At 27.7% G+C, this 22,011-nt stretch overlaps 1 protein-coding gene across 1 annotated transcript; it reads left to right on the top strand.

The window, feature by feature from the left end:
* Window positions 1-2,385: 2,385 nt before the first annotated feature.
* Window positions 2,386-21,729, top strand: LOC126865056 (monocarboxylate transporter 12-like). The gene is made up of 10 exons (XM_050617134.1): window positions 2,386-3,452; window positions 7,070-7,445; window positions 10,342-10,468; window positions 10,774-10,917; window positions 12,360-12,487; window positions 12,744-12,884; window positions 15,530-15,821; window positions 16,521-16,676; window positions 18,051-18,242; window positions 18,917-21,729. The coding sequence occupies exons 2-10, from the start codon at window positions 7,365-7,367 to the stop codon at window positions 19,078-19,080; spliced, it is 1,425 nt and encodes a 474-aa protein (XP_050473091.1). The 5' UTR covers window positions 2,386-3,452; window positions 7,070-7,364; the 3' UTR covers window positions 19,081-21,729.
* The last annotated feature ends 282 nt before the right edge of the window (window positions 21,730-22,011 follow it).

Below are 22,011 nucleotides of genomic sequence, written 5' to 3'. Positions count from 1 at the left end.
CGTATTATAAGTGTTGCACCATATATCATGTGTCTTATCGCCCACATATGATACGAATATCCCCTCCAGGATAGATATAGTATATCTATCTATTTTAGAGATTTATATTCCGAAAGGAAACAATTTTGTAAGTTTATGGAAATATTATAACTAGACTACAGATATTTATATAGATCCATATTTTCATAACCATAACTAAAGAAACGGAATCCAAATAATTTGTTCCGCCTAGCAAATGTAATTTTTCATTTTATTTATATCTTTGTTTAAATTTTGTTATGTTTAAAAAAATGAAGGAAAAAGAATGAACACATAGCAATAAAAGCTATTGAATGATTTAAAAGACAAAAAGCAAAAATAGCTGCATGGACTTAAACAATCCTATATGCAGACAATGTTATTAAAAATTAGGTGATAGACGGAGGGTTATATTTCTTGCACATTGTGTATCTATGTATTACTGCATCTTCAAATTTTCTATAAATACATAAGCATATACAATCTTTTTATAGTAATCAATTGCTGCTTTATCGTTTGTTTATTTTCTTATCTTACTTCCTTAAAGTTTCGTATTTTTAATCTTCAAATACTTCATAGAATTATATTTGATGTCAATAAGGATGATATAAGTAATTGAATAACGATGTATCATACTCTACTTTCTTATCGCAACATTTCAAAGCTGTTGTAGCAGTTGCAATACATTATGAATATTTAAATAGAAATGAAAGTCTAAAATATAAGTTAAATTAAAATATAAATTAAATTAAATATTATTAGAATGTTAACTCTATACGCTAATACACAGTTATTGTTTATACGTGTCTATCTTTATTCTTTTATAATTTAGTGCTCCAAATATATCGATGTATTAAAAATCATATTTTTAGTCAATAACTTCATATGCTAGATATGATAGCAGTAAAATTGCGTTTCTTGGCGCTTTAAGTAACATAATTAACGCGTTCCGAATACGTTTATCACGTTTCAACGTGATAAAATACAATACATACAGTCTTCGCACGTGATAGATCGTTTGTATGAGAAATATTATGTACACGTTGACATTATTAATATAATTCATGTATATGTACATGCCTTTCTATGTTTAATCGTATGGATAATATACCTACTGATATTTTTACTAACCAATAAATAATTTTTTGTAGCCTTTCGTAAATTTATTACCAATTATTTGAATTGACAACAAAAAATGAATTTCGATAAATCTCCTCTCATCATTTAGTTTAATTAATCTTTAAGTTCAGGGTGAATAATATTATAAATGTTGAAACATTGATTGCGATCAAAGTATATTTGCGGTGCAAAAATAAATTTGCTTTTAAACCGCAGCTAGTTCATACCGCAAGTAATTTAAACCGTTGGTAAAAAATATTCTTAGTGGTCATGTTAATTAATCCATGTAACGTACAGTTACTACTGAAGCTAATAATGAATAATTTAACTGATTTATATAACTCTTTAATGATTAATCACATTGACATTGTTGTCTATAAAATTCTGTTTATATTATTATATTTTTATAACTTTTGTATAAAAATAAATTTGTTGTTATTCAGTTTCTCCTTGCGATATATTTTATTTTTAATTTGTTGTATACATTAGAGGAATAAATTTAGCTTACACATTTATTTAACTTAACATGAATAATCGTAACAATGAAGTCATGAAAAATGCGTGACTTCTCAATATAAAGCACCTCACATTTTAAAAGTGGAGAAATTTTTTAATGTACAAACGGGGTGTTATTCGCTTGTGTTATCAATCTTATTGTAACATGTACATATGGACTTCGCGAGACATAATATGATAAGAATAATAAATAATAAGAAGATAATTGAGAAATTCTTGAAATTAGATCAGAATACAATTTTTCTTTCGTGTAACATGACAGAATAAAATAATTTTTACCATTAAAAATTCAACTAGCAAATGTAAGTTTTTTCAGTACGTATGCATCCATAGTAGTTTATGTATTGAATATTCATGTTAGTTGTGCTAGCTATGTTCCTCTTTTAAAGATTGCAACCAGACCATAAAAATAATGCTAGATTTGTAATGCGAATTATCGAAAATGTTTTATATGTGACTGTATCTATGGTTTACTTTTTTAATAAAACAAAGGCGTAAAATTCACATACTTGAATTGTTTTGAATTGTGCAATCAAAGTGTAATGGCAGTAACAAATAAAGAAATTAGAGTAGTATTGATAATAACAATAATGTCAACTGTGAAAGTGATAAAGCTATCTATTTCTGAAATATTTCATTTTGAACCATTATATCAACATGTATTTCATTTTATTTGAGCATACCTGCTGAAAGATATTGCAATGTAAATATATTCGATATAAAATAGGCATTATCACACACATCCACACATCCACAAATAAACAACCGGCGAATTTATAAAAAAAAAAGAAAGGAGAATATGAAAAACGACGTCCGTTTCTTCACTTCACTCGTTCTCGTTCGAGAGAACGAAAAAAGTTAGAAAGGAGCAGGAAGAAAGAAATGATTCATGATTATGAAGAAGAAGGATCATTAGTAATCAATCCATCATTGTTATCACCGTTCCGAACAATATGTGTGTATCTTCATTTTAGCCTAAATCGATTCAGTTTTTGATTTAAATTCCTTGGTGTGTAAATGACCGCTACGAGAAGCGTGTTTCTATTAAATGCAAAATGAAACAATATCGCGCGGCGATATTGACGCGGATGTTCGAACGTAAAGCTTTGTCAACGTCAATGCACATTCCGCCGGTAATGCTGCGAAAATCGATCTCACCACGCGCGTACAGTGTCGCACTCGGACGAAGTTCACGTAATAGAACGAGGTGTGCACGATGCAACGAGACAGTCAGTTCCGAGACCGAGTATAATAAAAATCGGCTGCGATTCGGGAAACGGAGAACAACGAAGAAGTGACACTCGGGAAAACCAAGGTTGGATCGACTGATCGCCTGCACACTAGCCGCGAAACGCGACGAAACGAACGCGAGGCAGCAGTGATCGTGGTCAAACGAGAATAACGAGATATCGGTAATCTCTTGTGTCTGCTCCGCTTCGGGCTTTCGTTCCTTCTCGTTGTCGAACGATCTTCCTCCAGTGTATTCACTTAACACGAACTACGATAAACATAGCAGTGAAAAAGGACGTGTGTGACATTACGAAGACTTTTCAGTACGCGACATTCGATGTTTACCATCCTGGATGGCATCTGTTCATGATCATTCATAGTGAACGCGATTCGTAAAACGGGAAGACGAAATTTGTGTGCGAAAAATATACAATTCTGTGGTGAAATATGGACAATAGGACGAACTGCTTCTTTCGTCCGACTCTGGTTATATTTTTAATGGAAACACGAGTTTTTGAGACCGAATACGATTATCGATATATATCTGTTCTATATTCTGAACTGTCCTTGTAAGTACGCGTTTTCTTTTAGCTTAATTTATGTTTTTTGGACAATTGACTTCATATTACGTTATAATAGTGAAAATGTTATGATAAAATTGCGGATATGTGTTTAATACGGTGTACAATTTGCACATTTTCTTGGATTATTATTTTACGTAATATTTGGCCCTCAGAGATTCACTGAATTAATTCATTGAATCAACGTTAATTCTATGTGACGTAAACTGGCATACTTTATACAGTACATTAAGAGAAATATGGTCCTTTTAAAACGATCTTGAATTTTGTAAGATAATAAGAATAGATTAAGTTTAAATAAGAGACATAAAGAAATAAATTTCTAATTTTAAGATCATATTATAAAGTAAATTAAGAGAAGGGGAAACATCATATTTTTGTACTATCTACATTGACATTCGTTTGATATTAATTTTACTTATAGGAGATATTATTGCCAAAAGGTAACAAAAATTATATTTAAGTTCTTGGCGCATGATTATATTAAGAATTGAAAAGTTTTAATATTTTTAAAGATTGAAAAATTCCAGAGAATCTATTTAACATTTTCGTACATCCGATCTCGACTGTTATTGTACGAAAGGTACATTGAATATTGAAAGAAAGATAATTCATCATATTCAAAATACCTTTTTTTAACTTGCATATTTTTCATAGGAAATAATTAAAAACCTTTTAATATTATTTAAAAAATGTTTGATAAACATTTATGAAGTAAATCTTTCATTAATTACAAAAATTACAATAGTAATTATCTTATTGAATCTATTTTATTCTTCCAATATTTTTTAATATCATTCAACATTTATCATAGTAAACATAATGATCATGTTGGAACTTTCTATTTTATTCGACATCATTTGTTTGCTTATATTTAAGTGCAAAAGGATCGTTACTAAGAGATTGACGTTTTTTATTTTATATTAATCAAACACAAAGATTAACGAAAATATTGGATTTAGAAATATTAATTAACAAAATGGATACATTATGTGATTACTTTTATTTTTGTTTCATTTTTTTTTTTAACATACTGCCTGGTTGTATTGTTTAATTAACATACTGAAAACCTAATTGTGTGGATGGTAAAAGATCAAAAAGTTGTGTATTTAAAGCTATAGGATAAAGCTATAATTTTAAAATACGTAAGTAAGTTAATTCATAACGTATATTAATATTATATGTAAGTACTAATTTTTGTAATAAATGAATGATATTAATACGACAAATTTTATAGTAAGCGCATTTTATGTTTCGAAACATTCGATCATTCTTCAATTAAAATTTTGGATAAAGATATATTGTGGTAATTTTGAAATATCAGTATATTTATAAAGCTATCAGAACTAGATAGGATAATTATCAGTATTATATTGGTACAATTTAAAATTAACGTTTGTAAAATGTTAACCTTAAAGATACATCAAAATTATCACTAATGAATGCACATTATATATTGTCAATTTGCATATGCATTAAAGATGGTGTAATTAAATAACGTAATATGCGTATTATGAGTATATTTGTAATTGCTACTCTTAGATAATTCATGTTTATAACAAATAATTTGTACTACGTACAATAATTGTGTTATTGCTGTAGATAATATTACATTTTCTTCAAATTCTGATAACATCAGTTTGATGCTAGTTCTTTAAACTTATTGTTAGAAATTGTATATAAATTAAAAATTTAATTTTTTACTTTATACATTCAAATATATTTATGTTTCGGGCTGGAACTTTGATATTCACCAAAAATTCTTTCTACTAATAGTATAACCATTCTATGCTTGAAATCCTCTGGATATCCGTTTTATATTTCGCGATCGATTTCCTGCGGTTACGTGTCATTGGAGGAATACTGTGTCTCTTTCAAAATACTTCAAAGTTACTTAAAAAACCTTTATCATTCTTGTTCTCGCTTAATTGTGTACGATATTAAAGATCATTCGTTGTTTTTCTTCTTCTTCTATCACCTTGAACTGTGAAAATGATGGGAAACGAATATCAAAATATAAAATCTAAATAAAACGGAAATTGAGATAGAGAACTCTGCGCATTTACATATTAACAATCAACGTCATGTGCCTATGTTCGTACGCATCAACGTTTCAATGAATCTATGAGTTTTTATAAAGACGTTCGTTTCTTTTGTGCTGTTTAGAAACTATGCTGATGTATGTAACTTAGTTATAATTGTACATAGTATATTTCAGATATTTAAGCAGCCAATCACTATAGATAAGAGATCTAACCTTTTTACTTGTCGTGTTCCCAATTCACTTCCAAGTTTCATTTTTGGAACACCTGTGATCTATGGAATTTTATAAGAGATATAAAACCTGAACTGTTACGCATGATCGAAACTTAAATTCAAAATATGATATGTCAAATTTTATGTCTATAAAAAATATATATAAATTCAGTTCAACTCGTCTAAAAAGAAATAAAGGTGTTATTTTCTGTCTGCTGTCTAGTACTTTCCCGCGAAGGAGCAAAATGTCCAACTTAAGTAACACGTAATTATATTTATTAGACTGAAATTTCCATGATTGTTTTCATAGCAATTATAGTATAAAATGTAAGTATCACGAGTTATAATTATCTTATAATAACTTGCTGTGTAACAAGAGTGTCTTATTTGCATTTCTACACGTGTGTACAGTATAAAATGTGACTTGAAAGGTGAAATAAATAAAAGTTACAAACAAATGAACGTGTACACGAAGGAGTATAATTGTAGTAATGGACTTTAAAATTGTACGGATCATTACCGATCATAAGATAACTATTATATATGTATATTCTCATGGAGCGAATATGTGATTATTTGTATAGCTGCTCAAATGAACAATTAATTAATCATTTTGCTAGGAACGATATAGTCATAGCGAAAGAAATAGAAGGTGTTATTCGATATTTTAAGTATGCATAACACGTTATCGAACATTTCTATTTATTATATTTTACATATGTATCGTGCATTTTTGTATTTTCAAATTTCCTGTAAATGCATAAAAATCCACAGTCTGGTTATTACATCTATTAATATTTCGTTATATTTATTTATGAATGGAAAAAAAGAGAACATGCTTAATGGTTCTTGCAAATTCTGAAAATAATGGTTGCAGTTGAGAAATATTTTCTTAAATTAAATATAGTAATTAACACGAAAGATAATATTGTATTTCTAACAAACTATGTGCTACGCTTTTACAAATAATTTACTCTCACCTCTGCTTTGTATTTACTTTAATTCTATACATCACTTCACACTTCTTTTACATACATTTACATAATATAATAAAATAATAATGAAATAAAAAATAAATAAGAATAAAATGAAATAATAAAAATTTACGTAGATTAAGCAATTGAAGAAATAGCATTAGTAGCATTAGTATTGCGAATGCATTCTTGAAGAATGTACCTGTAAAAAAATGTCCTCTCCACATAAGTAATGTTAGCTGCAGACTCGCAATATTTTTCATTCCTTGAATCGCATGAGACACCAATCCATATTAATACCGTTTCATGTGAAATTATTTTCTTGTTATGAGTCCTACAAAAGGATGTAACTCGTATTTTTCCATGGGCTGATAGAACAAAGAGGGGCAAACGTGAAACGAATCGGTTCGAGATGGCATTGCAGTAACTTGCCAGTACTTAATCGAAGCAAGAAGTGATAGAAACATCGAGCCGGCCTACCAGACTACGTATCGGATCATTGAGCAGTGAATAAAGAGGCGGTGACTAAACTATTCTGGGATATGGAATAATCAGCGTATGATCGCGACAAGTTCATTTTACTACACGTATTGCACGATATCGGTTAGATTCCTGACAGTTCTTGCATGTAACTCGTTCATATGTGGAAAAATAGTTGGAAGCAAACAAGATGAATTCTGGTGACAAGAAGAAGAAAGGGCTTGATGGCGGTTGGGGATGGCTCGTTTGCCTTGGCAGTAGTCTCATCACGGTAATAATATTTACTTATAATTGTTCTTTGGGTTTCAGTATCAAAGATTTCTATGGGTATATTATGCGTGTTCTACAAAACTTTTTGAGATTTTACCTGTATTGTACTGAAACACGACTATCGTAATTATATCGATAAAATATAAAAATATAAAACAAATCTGAAAATGTATGTGGAAATTAAATGTGTGTTTGTTGCAAATGTATATTTCCATTTAGTGAAAAATTAGTATGTAACATAAACGATGGTCTTAAACATATAATTGATGCTAAAGATATTCTCAGTACATATTATGGGTTACTAATATGATTAATTGTTCAAACACTTTGTGCAACACTTTGTTCAAATTACGAAATGTATGTTTGTATAAGTCGTTGTATGCATATATGTTATATACATTTTCAGATTCGTTTCTACCAATATGTATAGTTATAAATGTCGTGTCTCATTACACCGCGAATGAAATTTCAAAATATGTTATGTTACATAATATATTCTTATCATAAGGCATTACATAAGAATATTACATAATATATTGATAAAAATTTACTATATATGTATTTATGAACATAAATATGCGCACTATACATAAATATATTTGTAAGCCGCTATGCATGAACTTTCCGTTTTAGTTGTATATAAATATATATATATATATATGTTTGAAGTCTTAGTAACCTATTTTTTCTAGATTCTGATATCTACTAATTCTGATATCATTATATCTTTGTTATCAAATCGATTTGCTTTTTCAGCCGGCACCTCTGCAAATCGATTTATTCGTAGTTATGTGTTTATTTCAGCGCGACCTCTGGTGGTTCGGGACCCACCTTAACCTGCAAATCTCACATGTCTTGCGATTGTACCAAAATTCATTATTGCTCTGCGAGTACGCATAAAAACGTTAGACTAGTAGTGTCGAAAAACAGATATTCATGTGCCCCAGAGTACTACAGCTTTTGTACGCGAATACCACAATGTATAACTCACACAACAACTGTGTGCTGTATAAATCAAAGTAGTCGCTAATGAGCTCACAGTTTATGCGATTAAAATAAGTAACGCAAACAAATCGACTTACCACCTTTGTGCTTTTAGTTTCATAAATCTTATTGATAAGTAACTGCAGGGCCGGCGCAAGGTAGGTTCAGCGCGTTCGCCGGAATCCGGCCCCGTGTTTTGAGAGACCCCGCGGTCTACAAAAATTACCCAATTAAAAAACATCGATTTCGATTAACTTTTTACAGAATGATGATACCATTAACAGATGCAACACATTTTTTTTAGTAGCGTTGATTCAGTTTAAAGGAGTGAGAAAAATCAGAAAGGTTCAGTGTAACTCCATAAAGTATCTCATATCCTGGAAACTACTTTAGATAAAAAAAATCCAGGCGCTATCAGAGCAATGTACTTTTTAGAGAAATTAAACTACATCAATAGTTTGTTGCAAAAATCATACATGATTACAGATTTTCTACTTTCATTGAACTTGTTGCCCCTTGAAAACGAATTATGCATGCGAAAAAATATTACTTGGATTTGTTTAAAAAACTGCTTATAAAAAATATATAATATGTAACAGAAATAGTAAATAAATAATTCCTCGTTGTAAAATTTAAGTGTAAGATTTGAATGTGTATTCAGGCTGCGCAAAATTTTCTAAATTGCGCTAGCCCTGGGTTACTTCGTGCAATTTTGTTGCATTAATGTTACATGGTATTGACTTTAGTATTATATGAAGATACATTTAGTAGCTATTATATAATATGTTGTTTAATATACATATATTATGTATGTACTAAATATTTAATTATTAATTACTATGTACTAATTATTTAAAACTATGTACGGAATATTCGAACATTTTTAAAAGCTATTTATGTATACATACATATGTTAGACAAAAGATCTTGAAATGACATTAAAACTATAACGAGACACGACTGTTCTGATTATATTGGAAAAATTTGAAATGGATCTGATAATACATATATAGAAAATATGTAAAAGTTGCAAAATTAGAAGCATATACTTCACAAAGATGACCGAAGTACTCGTATAGCCAGTTATTCAGTATATTAGTAAACTACAACATGTAGTGAGATCATTTGTAGCACTAATTGTATACTTAAAATTACTATTTATGCAGCGCATCAATCTTCCACTAAATGTGCATATATATATATTTGTCATAAATGTATTGTAATTTCTATATACATTTGCGAATTGGTTTCAAATTTTACTATTCTAATCACGATAGTGGTATCTCATTATAATGCCAATAAAGTATCAACGAGTTTCGTATAACGCACATAATAATGTATCCACAAAAAAATTTTGTAGTAAATGTTCGAATATCTTTGAGAGCTGTTGTATATTTGGCTATCTTGTTTATTTTAAAAACATCTGTATCAACAATATGATCGACTTTTCATTTGCAAATATGATTTGGATATTATACGATTGTGTATCCTTCCAGCTTTCTAGTTAAGAATGAGTACATCTTAATAATGGCGTAAAAGTTATCGCACAAATTTGAATAAATAAATTAGTTAGGAATATCAATATTTCGGAATATAAGTATAAATATATAATAGTAAAAAAAATTATTCTTTTTATTTTGAATATTTATTTTTCTCCATTAAAATATATTTATGTTACATAATATAATCGCGCCAAATCACTTTAAAAATATTAATAAAAGTGCGCATGCTCTAGTAGTACTGAAAATGTATAAAAAACTCCCAATATGCATAGGAGATTGATAATTATTCAACGTGATGAATATTTACATGTACATTTTTATTCAAATCTACAAAACTAAAGTGACGCTTTTATGATAATTACCTTAACACAGAAAATATGTAATACATAATTTTAGAAATTTGGTTTTCAGCTTTCTTTAAGATCTTTGGATCCCTCGTTTGGACTCCTTTTCCACGACCTCTTTATAGAACTTGAAATTGACTCCACAGGAGCGTCATTCATAATGAGCATTCTTGATGCTATTGTTAATTTCTCAGGTATTAAGGAAATACGCAAATAGATCTAAATACAATATAATTTGTTTACATATAACGCCAATTGTTGTTTTATAATTACGAGTAATTATAAAATATATATAGTGTTATTTTCTACATTAGAAAACATAAATTTTTTCATTAATAATTCATAAATAATTGTCATTAGAGTGATTTCTGATATTTAATTATACCGTATGTTGATCTATAAAATAATTATATTTTATGTATTTTTTATTTAAATTAAGTTTACCATAATAAATTTAATTTATTTTATTGTAATTCTTTTTTGTTTGATTATAATTTAGGTCTCTTAATAGGACCGTTATTGAAAAAGTATTCTTATCGACAAGTGGCATTCTTTGGATCTCTTTTAAGCTGTACTGGACTGATATTGACGTCGAGAGCTAATAGCATGTTCCATATTGTTTGCACTTATAGTGTTTTAGGAGGTATGAAAACAAGATAAGCCTTTGGATTGTAATACGCTAATTACATGTTTTTGCACGTAAATTTTATATTTACATTATATATATTTTTCTGGATTGGTCTCTCGTGTATATACATATGTATAACCATTTACATAAGGTTAATGCATATGAAATACCTTTGTTTTTCAGATAAAATATCATAACAACATAAAAATTATACGTAGTTTTTTACACATCACATTTTAAACATCATATATTTCATCAAAATGATTTTTATTTTATTATGTGCAGACTTTTTAACAATCAATTAATTTCATTATCCCGACTTTCTAAAAATTATAATTCTAAAATCCAAAAATTTTTCTATTGCTACTTTTACAATTCCTTTACTTGAAAATAATGTAAGTTTAAGCAAGATTTCGAGATTTTAGTTGATTTCTATTTGTTTATTAAATAAAAGTTGTTTTATTAATAATTCTACATGTACTTCATCCATTTATTTCTAATATGTTTCTGCCGTAATTGTAATTTTAGATTACAGAGAATGATAATAAATAAAGAATAATATATGACTATCTACAAAGAAAGCGACAGTTTTGGCATACATTTTGCTTCTTCATCTTTGTCAAGATCTTATCTTAAATGTTTTCAATCGTGACACATGGCAATTTGTTTTAGAACTCGATGCTATTTATTTCTTTCAAATTTGGTGATTACATCCATTCTGTTCAGTTTCTGTACATTAATTAACACATCTGTCTACCTTCTCTACTTTATCCTTAGTTTTTCTTATTTGAACCATATGAGGAATATCAATGGAATGCCCTACTTTCATTTTATACACTTATAATACCTTGCTGTTTCATGAACTATTTCCTTATAATATGTAATTAATAATACATATAATATAATATAATATTATATTATATTACCATTGCCTGTATAAATAATATTTTCGTAATATGCCTTATTTTCAAACGAAAAATCACTCTTTTTCAATTTCAAGAATCATTGTACTAACATTATTATTATATAACAATTGTATTATTATATAACAATTATATAACAAATGTACTAACATTTATATCCATTTGCAAATCAAAAATTCTCATTTTTTACAAATTCTACGATTGTTTTCCCAATTTTAATTTCATATAAATTTAATCGTTTCTTAAAGATCGCTTATAATTACATTTTGGCATTTCTTCTAGATATTTTATTCGTATTTAGTTTATGTATATTATGAAAAATTTTTCCCTTAATGTAGTTAATAACTTTTTAAACGTTTTAAACATTTTAATCTTTTAAACTCAATATATCTAACATTTTAATGCGATTATTTATAAGAAATGATAATCAATGTTTTTATTCATAACAAATAATGAACAAATATTTCTCGTTATGTTCATTTGTTGTTAAGTATTACTATATTTACTTAATTTATTTTGATATACTTATGACAGGCTTAGGAACTGGACTGGCCATTGCATCAGCGTTCGTGGCGTTGAATACATTTTTTGAGAAAAAAAGAGGACAAGCTGTTGGCTTTTCTATGGCTGGAACAACTTTGGCCATGATGATAGTACCTCAGGTACGAGATATTTTTGTTTTTAATTGTTACATTTTTAATTATATAACATTTTTAATATATTTTCTTTATACCATCTTTTATATCACATAATAGTTTCAACCAGATTTGAAATACGATATATCCCTACAGACTTTTCTGTAATCTTTCTAAATACATAATACGATAAGTTATCTTCTATAAGAATGATTTCAATAGATGTATGATTCAGATAATTATAAAAATTATATTCATCGATGGTTTCTTTCTCCTCTTATAGTTAATTCATCTTCTTTTGAATTCATATGGATTTCGTGGAGCGATGTTAGTGATTGGAGGATGGGCGTTGCATTCCACTATTGGCGCTTGTTTATTACGTCCATTTGAATCTGAAATTGAAAGTACAAATGCCGATACAAAGGTAAGATTATATTACTATTGAAATTTAATATTATGTTAGATCTCATTGAAAATTCAACGTAATTTGTGATGCAAATATGTACATATAAAAACAGGAAGTTTTGCACTATAAAATAAATTAGAATTGCAAAATTCCGATTCTTTTTGTTTAAAGTATGAAAGTTTTTTTTCTTTCGAAAATACCTTAAAGGTTTGGAGACTTAGAAATTTACTAAGCTAAATTAGATTTGATCAAAAAGATTTAGAGATATCAATCTGTTTGATTACTATAATAACACTCGAATTCACGAAATAGATTCACTTGAAATTGTTTAACTGAAATAGAATTCCCGTGTCATTTTTATTTTTTGATCCTATTATATCTTTCAATTCACCGTTTTGCATTTCGAGTAATTCTACTATACGAAGATTGAATGAAAGAAACGAACAGATTAGTTGACAATGGCTTGAAAGGAGTTTTAATGCTGAATAAATAATTCATCAAAGTCACCTTTGTACTCTTTATAACATTTCCATGGAACTATTACCGATGAATCTTTCTGCAAACAGAAATAAGTTCAAATATAATTTCGTTTAAATATTATAGTATTTTGTTTTACGCCAATTTGAATTACTATTTCTTCATTCTTTTAATAATATTTGGTTTATAAAATAATTCTTGAGAAAATTTTTATAATTGTTAAATTACATGTTAACGATAATTAATTATTAAATCATTTTAAAGTAGTGTTGTATTTTTCCATTTCATCTCAAAATGTTGGAAAGTGAAATATATCATATTTATTAATAAGTAATATAATATCATTTGTTTAGTAATTGTTTAATTTTTCTCTTGGGAGTTTGTTACAATTTTGACAATTGGTCAGTTATCGTTTTTTTACTGTGTTAAATATTTTACACTTTGTATCATCTTATGGCAATCAAAATGAATAAAAATTTGTCGAGGCTGTTTAATAAACAAAGTGACTGATGTAATAGCTTCTAATAATACTCTTTTATTGTCACAAATATTTTTTTATTCTATGTAATATTTTCAACGTGTGCGACCAAATATTATCATAAATTGAAACATGAATGTCCAGTTTATTAATATGAATTACTTCCTTGCTGATGCTATTTGTCACTTCCTTAATTTCTGTTTCTAAATTGCAGCGATTACCATTCAAAGTACAAAATAAGAAACGATATAAATTATCGAATAATTGGATGATTGAACAAAATTGTATTTAAATTTCTTTTTATCAGAGAAATTTTAGGAATCCAACAACATTAGCTTCATAGATTTAGAAACAAATATAAAACTTCAAATTTCTATTATCCAATGATAATTGAATATTAAATTAATATTTCACTGTCATCGACTAGTTATTCGAATATGAAATATCATTTGTCGTTGTTTGTGTTAATTCATACAGTAAAGATATGGTGGGTTGACTATACGTTAAGCGGAAATAAATATATATTTAATCATTTATCTAGAATCCATCGTCAGGCATTTACTCTTACCATTTTACACAATTAATTCATCAAAGTGAAGGATCCGTGTCATCTAAGATTGACTCATACCATGATGATTCAATTATTAATGAATTCTAACTCCACGTTTGTTCTAACTCATTTCTATTCTAATTCAATTCTATTCTAACTTCTGTTCAAATTCCATTTTTCAAAAATATCAATCCACGTATATTTCATTGGTATAAAGGGTACAAATTTATGAAAATATGAACCATGAAAATTCTATTTAGAAATTAACAAATATTCAACTCTAACTCCAGGCAATAATATTAAACTTCATAAACTTTGAACTCAGTATTCCCAGTTTACAAACTAATGGAGATAGAAAACAATTAAGAACTAGAGTGACGGCATATGCACTTATTTCATCTTATTGTTAGAAAAACTTTGTTAATTAAATTATTGATTTTTTTACAATGAAAACGATATAATTATATTTAAATGATATTGGAAAAATAAAGAGCACCTTATGTATCATCGATCTGCTGAAAGCGTGACACATAAATTATTATTATTGTTCCCCACAATAGATAGTTCGAAATATAAAATTGTTAACATTTTAATGTCATACTTCATATCATTACATATCATATACATATACTACACATCATTATGTTTGGTCAAAATTACATACGTAAAATTACGTAAAGCACTTCTTTTTCACACATTTCTCTAAAAATCAATGAGCCCTAAAGGAGCAATATATGAGATTAATGTATTATCTAATATTAATATTGGGAATTTAGCAATGAAAAAATTTGTTATCTTTTAGAATTCAGATACTAATCTTTGAATCGTAAAGGTCTGCAGTTATATTGTTCCTGTATTATATATATTGTTATATATATTGTAAGTATCTTAAGATTGACAATTTTTGAAATGTGCTATTCTCCTAGCAAATTGACGATACCTTTCATTCAGTGTTCATTGAAATAAACAAATGGGCAAAAAACTTCCTATTTTAGTGGAAATTTGTTGGAACGAATTACGTTTAGTTTCTAATAATATCTAGTCTTATCATTCGTAAATTTGTATTATGATCCTGAATAATATTCTCATTTGATAAGTATCGATGACCTAGGCAAAAAAAGAAAAAGGAAATTAATGGACAATTATTACTTATAACAGCATAGAAATAATTCAACTAGAAGTGACATGTTATTACAAGTAGAAAACAATGGAATGGTGAAGGACGTTAAATGTGATACAAGTGATTACGAGAATAATATGCTGGAGTATAATAAAACGGAGAAGATAAAAAAGAAATCTCAAAATGAATACCTTAGGAAGATAAAGGAAACCTTTGATTTGGACTTACTTAAAGATGGCATCTATCTAAACATAGTTATTGGTTTGAGTTTATATTATGTTGCTGAATCGAACTTCAAACTAATGACACCATTTTTTTTAACTAGCATACGTAAGTAATTCTTTAAAGATGAACTTAAGTATGATTGGTACCGTAGCAGAGGATGTTGTTAAAAACTATTGAAATTTATATAAAATGTTTTAATATCGCATTCGTTTAAATATTTAATCTTTGTACAAATAAGTTAATAAAGTAATAGATATATTAAATATTTAATATAAGGACTAGAAATATTGTATTGATAAAAATAGTAACAATAATATTGCAATATATAACACAGTAGGAAAACGTTTATGCTTTATGTAACATCCTAGCTACGGTACACAGTGGAGCGAACCTCGAAAAAACGCGACAAATGGTCAAAAACTTGATTATAGAATTTCTAATAAAATATTATTAATCTAACGGCATCATGTGTTGCGAGTATAACATACTACATATCTAATATATGTATGTTATAGTTTAAGGATTATAAAGTGATATACCATAAATACATAAATAAATAAAAGAAAATGATATTATGAATAGAAAAGTTTCATAAAACGATTTTCATCAAAATATTATAATGAATATACCTAATCTTAGCAGTAAATGAATTAAATAATAGTTAAATAATAGAGTGGGTTTAAAAAAAAACTGTGAAACGCCAAAATCAATTTTTCGATCGTTTATCGCGTTTTTCGGGTTTCGTTCCACTGTGCTCCATTTTTTAGGATATCGGTAGACTTTTCGAAGGAACTTGGTCGACAGGAATGAGCAAAGCGGAAGTTGCCTCTTGTTTGTCGATATCTGCATTCACCGACATTCTTGCCCGCCTTTTACTACCAACCATTTTCGATAGATTGGGATTGAAGAACAGAACCATCTTCTGGATTTTCTGTATTCTAGTTGGAATTGGACGATCTAGTATGTACTTTGCATTTATATCTACCATGTTCTTTCCACATACAAATACTCCATACGCATATAAAGTTTCTACGTTGCCATTAATGATACTTTGTATATCAAAGAAACTCAATGTCAATATCGAGAAGCATGAGAACAATAATTAGTAATGCAATAGTAGCAAATATAATTAAATCGATATATTTTCAATAGTCAGAAAGAATAGCAACATGCCTTTTGATAAATTACATTTATGTAAAATTACGTAGTAGGTATTGGTAATGATTAGCATACTTCTTTATATATATTTTCCACATTTAAATTTTCCATAAATGCATAGAAATCATCAATCTAATAATAATCTATCGTTAACTTTGATGCGAATTCTCAACTAAATAGCGATCGGTCAGATTCAACCGATCGGTTGATATCGCGAATTTCGAATCAGTTAACACTCAAGGTAGAAGTAAATTGAATATATCGAGTGTTAGTATAATTTGGTACTTTATTTGCACTTTTAGTATACACGAGGAGTTTGACGTTCTGATCACGACGGTTGTACGATCTTGTTGAAACTGAATACGATGTAGTATCACACGAACGGTACGACGCTCTGATGAAGAGTGTTCTTGTTGTTGCTCTCTCCACCAGAAGCTTCGTCTCGTTAATGTTTTGCAGCTTGGGGAAGTAAACAATTCGAACTTTCTCAAAAAAGGGATATGTATCGTCCGAGTCATAAACTGACGGCCATTCCAAATCCCAAACAAACTTAAAGCAATAAATAACATATCGCTGGTTCTGTGAAACCCAATATTCTAATTAAAGGATACATATCAAAAGTGGCTCCTTCAAATTTTTAAACTTTTCAGATAGTAACACATACCGTTTTTATCAGAAACTATATAAGCTCACAGCATGGTGGAATTGATATTACAAAAAAGAAAAATGATCTATATCTTGATTCCTTGTCATATTAAAATTATGCGATTCTAGAAAAAGCTTTGACGTGAGGTCGACATGATTTAATTAGATATAATTCTTTTGTGGTACAATTTCAGAGTTGTGGTACACTCATAAGAATTATGTAATATAATGAATAAAATTAAAATTCATTAACAATAGGTAAAAATTAAAGATACTAGAGTATCCCTTGGCTCTTTTATAGAAAAATAAACATGAACAAACACCTTTTTTTGTTATAAGTCTTTCAATTTTCTTATAGTTCTTCTAGTATTTAGATAATTTTCTTATAGTAGAATCTTTCTTTTTATATTTTTCTTTTTATGCAACTTCTTGTTACTGAAACTACATGCATATTTTGAATAGATATTTACCATCAAAAGTATTAATATTGTTCCTTCATTTTTTCTAATTTCTGTTTATTATACTTTTCAGTTATGGCAGCGCAATCTAAAGGAGTACTTTTGATAATAACATTCGTGATAATAGGGTTTCTACGTGGCGCCACTTTGGTAAATTTAAACCTTACCGTTTCCGAATATTGTCCTTTAAACAAGCTGCCAAATGCCTTTGGGATGTTTATGGTATTTAAAGGTTTATTCGTTGTAATGCTGAGTCCTTTAATTGGTAGGTCTTTAATAATTTAATTTAATTGAATCCTATACAATACAGGATTTTAATTTTATACATTTTATATATATAGAAGTCGAAAATATAGAATAAAAATTGTTCGTTTGAAGCTTTATTTTTGAGAAAATCGACTTTGAATTTTCGCTCGGTACGCGTGCGTTACGTTATAACGGATCTCACTGTAGATCGTTGTCTCGATGGAAAAATTAAAAAAAAAATTTTTTTTCCATATTTTCGACTTCTTTTTTCGCGTAGAATCATCCCCTTTCCGCTTGTACCACCAGTTACCAACCACCCTGTATATATATATATATATATATATATATATATATATATATATATATATATATATATATATATGATAAGTTAGTAAAAGAATATAAGTCGAATTTTGGATAAAATATTGTAGGATTTGTATACTAATATACTAATCATTCCCTTCATAATTGAAATCAATTATAACATCTTATATGAAATCAGGGGTTTTAATACTTATAGAGGGGCATGCATAAAATCATATATTCACGAGGGAATAGAGCAAAATGTAGAGACGTAAAATTAGTTTATGACATTATTTAATATTGTAAAAAAGATATATTATACGATAATATATTATACTATTAAATATGATGGAAACTTTTTATGTTAATCAATTTTTATTTTTATCTTAGGATACATCAGAGATGTCAGCGAAAGTTATGCACTTTGTATACATGTTATGACATTAATGATAAGCATCACGTTCATTACATGGAGTATCGAGTGTATGTATAGGACATTTAAAAACAGGAAATCTGTTTTAGCTAAACAAGCACAAGACATCGTGATAGAATAAGTATCACTTAGGATTTAATATTTAGCATTTTCATAAGAACTGGTAGAACACAATTTTAATGAAATTTAGACAAAACTTCATCTAAATAGGTAATGGATATTTATTATGATTTGACTAGCAAATGAACACTGCTTCATCAAAATATTCTATTATTTATATATTTGAGTATAATAATATTTTATCGAGCGATGAATATTCGATTATTAACAGATTATTTATTATGAAAATTTATATTAATATGTTAATTAACTTATAAAAAATATTTCACAATACTGTCTGCAGCTTATAACTGTTTGCAACATTTGCAAGCATGAATATTGTATTCAATAATTCCGTCTCTTATATTTTGTTTACTTTTAGCAGTTTAGATTGCAAGCCTTGAAATACTTTTGTAAGTAATTTTACAAAAGTAAACATTAAATACTAGATAATGTTTTAGTGGAGATAGATGAATTTTTCGTTTACGTTATATAATCACTAATATACATCACATAGTTTCGATCTAATGCAATATTATTTTTTTAATAAGAAGCTATTTTTAATAAACGTAACTCCTTCTTTTTTATTTTTATCTTCTTTTTTCTTTTTCTTTAAGATCGCATTCACTTGTAAGTGTTATTATTATTATTAGTGTACCATAATATCATTAGTACCATAGTACCTACATAGATGCATTATATAGGCTTGCATTATACTATATTAAGTTCGTACGTCCTTAGATTATCGTAGATATGTACAATATTTACATTGTTATAACGAACATTTATATATAATAGATGCCAATTAGGGGTGAGTGGCGTAATACCGATCGTTTTAAGTTCTTTTTGTTACATCTTGGGCTAAAGTCGGTAAAAAACAACATTTTTAAAAGGAGTTTATGATACAAGTGGTATTTAACGAAGGGAAAGAAAAATTAATTTTATGGAATTCAATAATAAGAATAAATAATTTGCAAGAGTAAAAATGTTATGATTTGTAAAAAACGAAAAATTGTCGTCCAGTACCGAACAATTATTTAATCAGTAGATTTTTCGGTCTAAATGATTAATAATATTAAAAGAAAACATTTATATGTTAGAATACATATTTTCATTCAAATATTATCTTTACATATATAAAAAGTAAAATAATCAATATTTTTTTGGACTGTGCATTCGACATGTGCCCAGCCTTCACATTCGTTGCTTTTTGAAACATTGAAAGCCTCAGCGTCCTGTTTCTGGATCATTTTATTTTTGACGCTTCAAAGCATCATTCATATTCTTTTCTGTATATTTTCCTTTTCTCTACTTTGAAATATCGGACATTTTTCTGCGGGAGAACGTACAAGAAAGATTAAATGAATACCTTTTAATTTAATTTCAGTTGCTAACAAATTGAACTTACAAATAGATAAAATTTGGAACGTATTGGTCTATGGCTGATTCGTTGGTACAGGATGACAAACACGTGGAAACGTTTTAAATCATAATGTATATTTATACATTACATTGAATTATTATATTCATTTGTTTATTCAAATAAAAGTGCTAATATCTGGTAAAAAAGGTCAATACTAATTTTGATCGCTGTATGCCGGTCGATACTGCACGATTCTCCTCTACAGATTAGTTGAAGAAGGTTTGTGTCTTTTAGGAACCTGTCAGTATTGCAACTTCTACGCGTGTATCCATTGTTACATAACATGCAAGCTAGTTTATCTTTGTGATATTTTAAATGTTGATATCCTTAAATTTAGTTTTGCTGTATTATACAGGATACTCCACTTAGCATGGTCGGCTGAAAATTATGTTGTTGCTAAATTTATCTACATTAGTAAAATTTTGAAACTGATCTAATTATTTATATATTTTGTGAACCTCAACATGATCTCATAAAACTAATTTTCGTATCACTTAAAATAATAGGTATATTTCAGATGATCATGTTAAGTGAGGTAGGCTATTCATTAATTTTTATCATTTGTTTTACATGAAATTTTCTAATATAATGTATAATTTATGTTACTTACAATATGACAATCGAATTTAAATTTTTAAATTTTATTTAATTCGTTTATTGGAATCTTATTAAAAAAAAATATGTGTATATGTATATTACTAACTATTTATATATTAGTAAATACCAAAACACGTGTAAATATTGTAACTTATCATAGTGAATTTAAAGATTAGATATTTCTTTATTCGAAATAGCCAAACACGTCGAAAGGAAGTGCAATGAAAGTCGAAAACTGATGTGATCTTTGTATTTACAACTAATTTCAAATTAAATATATTAAAGTATAACGAACACAATTAATAATGTTTATATAAATGCTATGATGTTAATCATAGATTTCATGTTATTATTCTCATAATGAGATGTACCTGACATTTTGTATATCGTAGGGATCTTTCATGCACCTAGTTTTGGAGCACTTTTGATGAGAATTTAAAGTGAAAGAATTAAGAAAAATTGTCGCAATCTATTATAATATTATGACGAAAATTAACTGCTAGTCGATGTATTGTATCTATACATATCTTCCTACCTCTATAGACAAAAACAGTATGTCGAATTTAAATTGTTATTGTAGTTAAAATTATATAAACTTCCTAATAAAGAAAATAAATATAAAACACACCCAGAACAAAATTTATTTCTATAAAATATCAATATTGTTTACATAAATAAAATAACATTTTTCGTAGATTTAAAAATACATACAATGCATACAATATAATAATATATGTATATACTTAAGTACAAATACATACAGAATTATAGAAAATAATATTTCTTTTCATTTAAAATGAAAATAAAAATTCATATTTAAATATAAAGTTCTTAAATGACAATTCAAAACTCTATTTAATTGAAAAAGTCTGAGGAAGAGTATTTCTTATTACAATTAAAACGTTTTAATCTCTTAAATTTGTAAATATTTCC

Source organism: Bombus huntii, chromosome 4 (assembly GCF_024542735.1).
Source record: "Bombus huntii isolate Logan2020A chromosome 4, iyBomHunt1.1, whole genome shotgun sequence".
Classification (NCBI taxonomy): domain Eukaryota; kingdom Metazoa; phylum Arthropoda; class Insecta; order Hymenoptera; family Apidae; genus Bombus; species Bombus huntii.
The sequence above is the reverse complement of the archived record's forward strand: the minus strand, read 5'-3'. Positions and strand labels throughout refer to the sequence as shown.

Excerpts from the sequence above, each read along its gene's own strand:
- LOC126865056 (XM_050617134.1), top strand. The coding sequence starts at position 7,365 with ATGAATTCTGGTGACAAGAAGAAGAAAGGGCTTGATGGCGGTTGGGGA. Across the intron at positions 10,469-10,773 it reads TGCTATTGTTAATTTCTCAG|GTCTCTTAATAGGACCGTTA; the intron begins GTATTAAGGAAA and ends ATTATAATTTAG. Across the intron at positions 10,918-12,359 it reads CACTTATAGTGTTTTAGGAG|GCTTAGGAACTGGACTGGCC; the intron begins GTATGAAAACAA and ends TACTTATGACAG.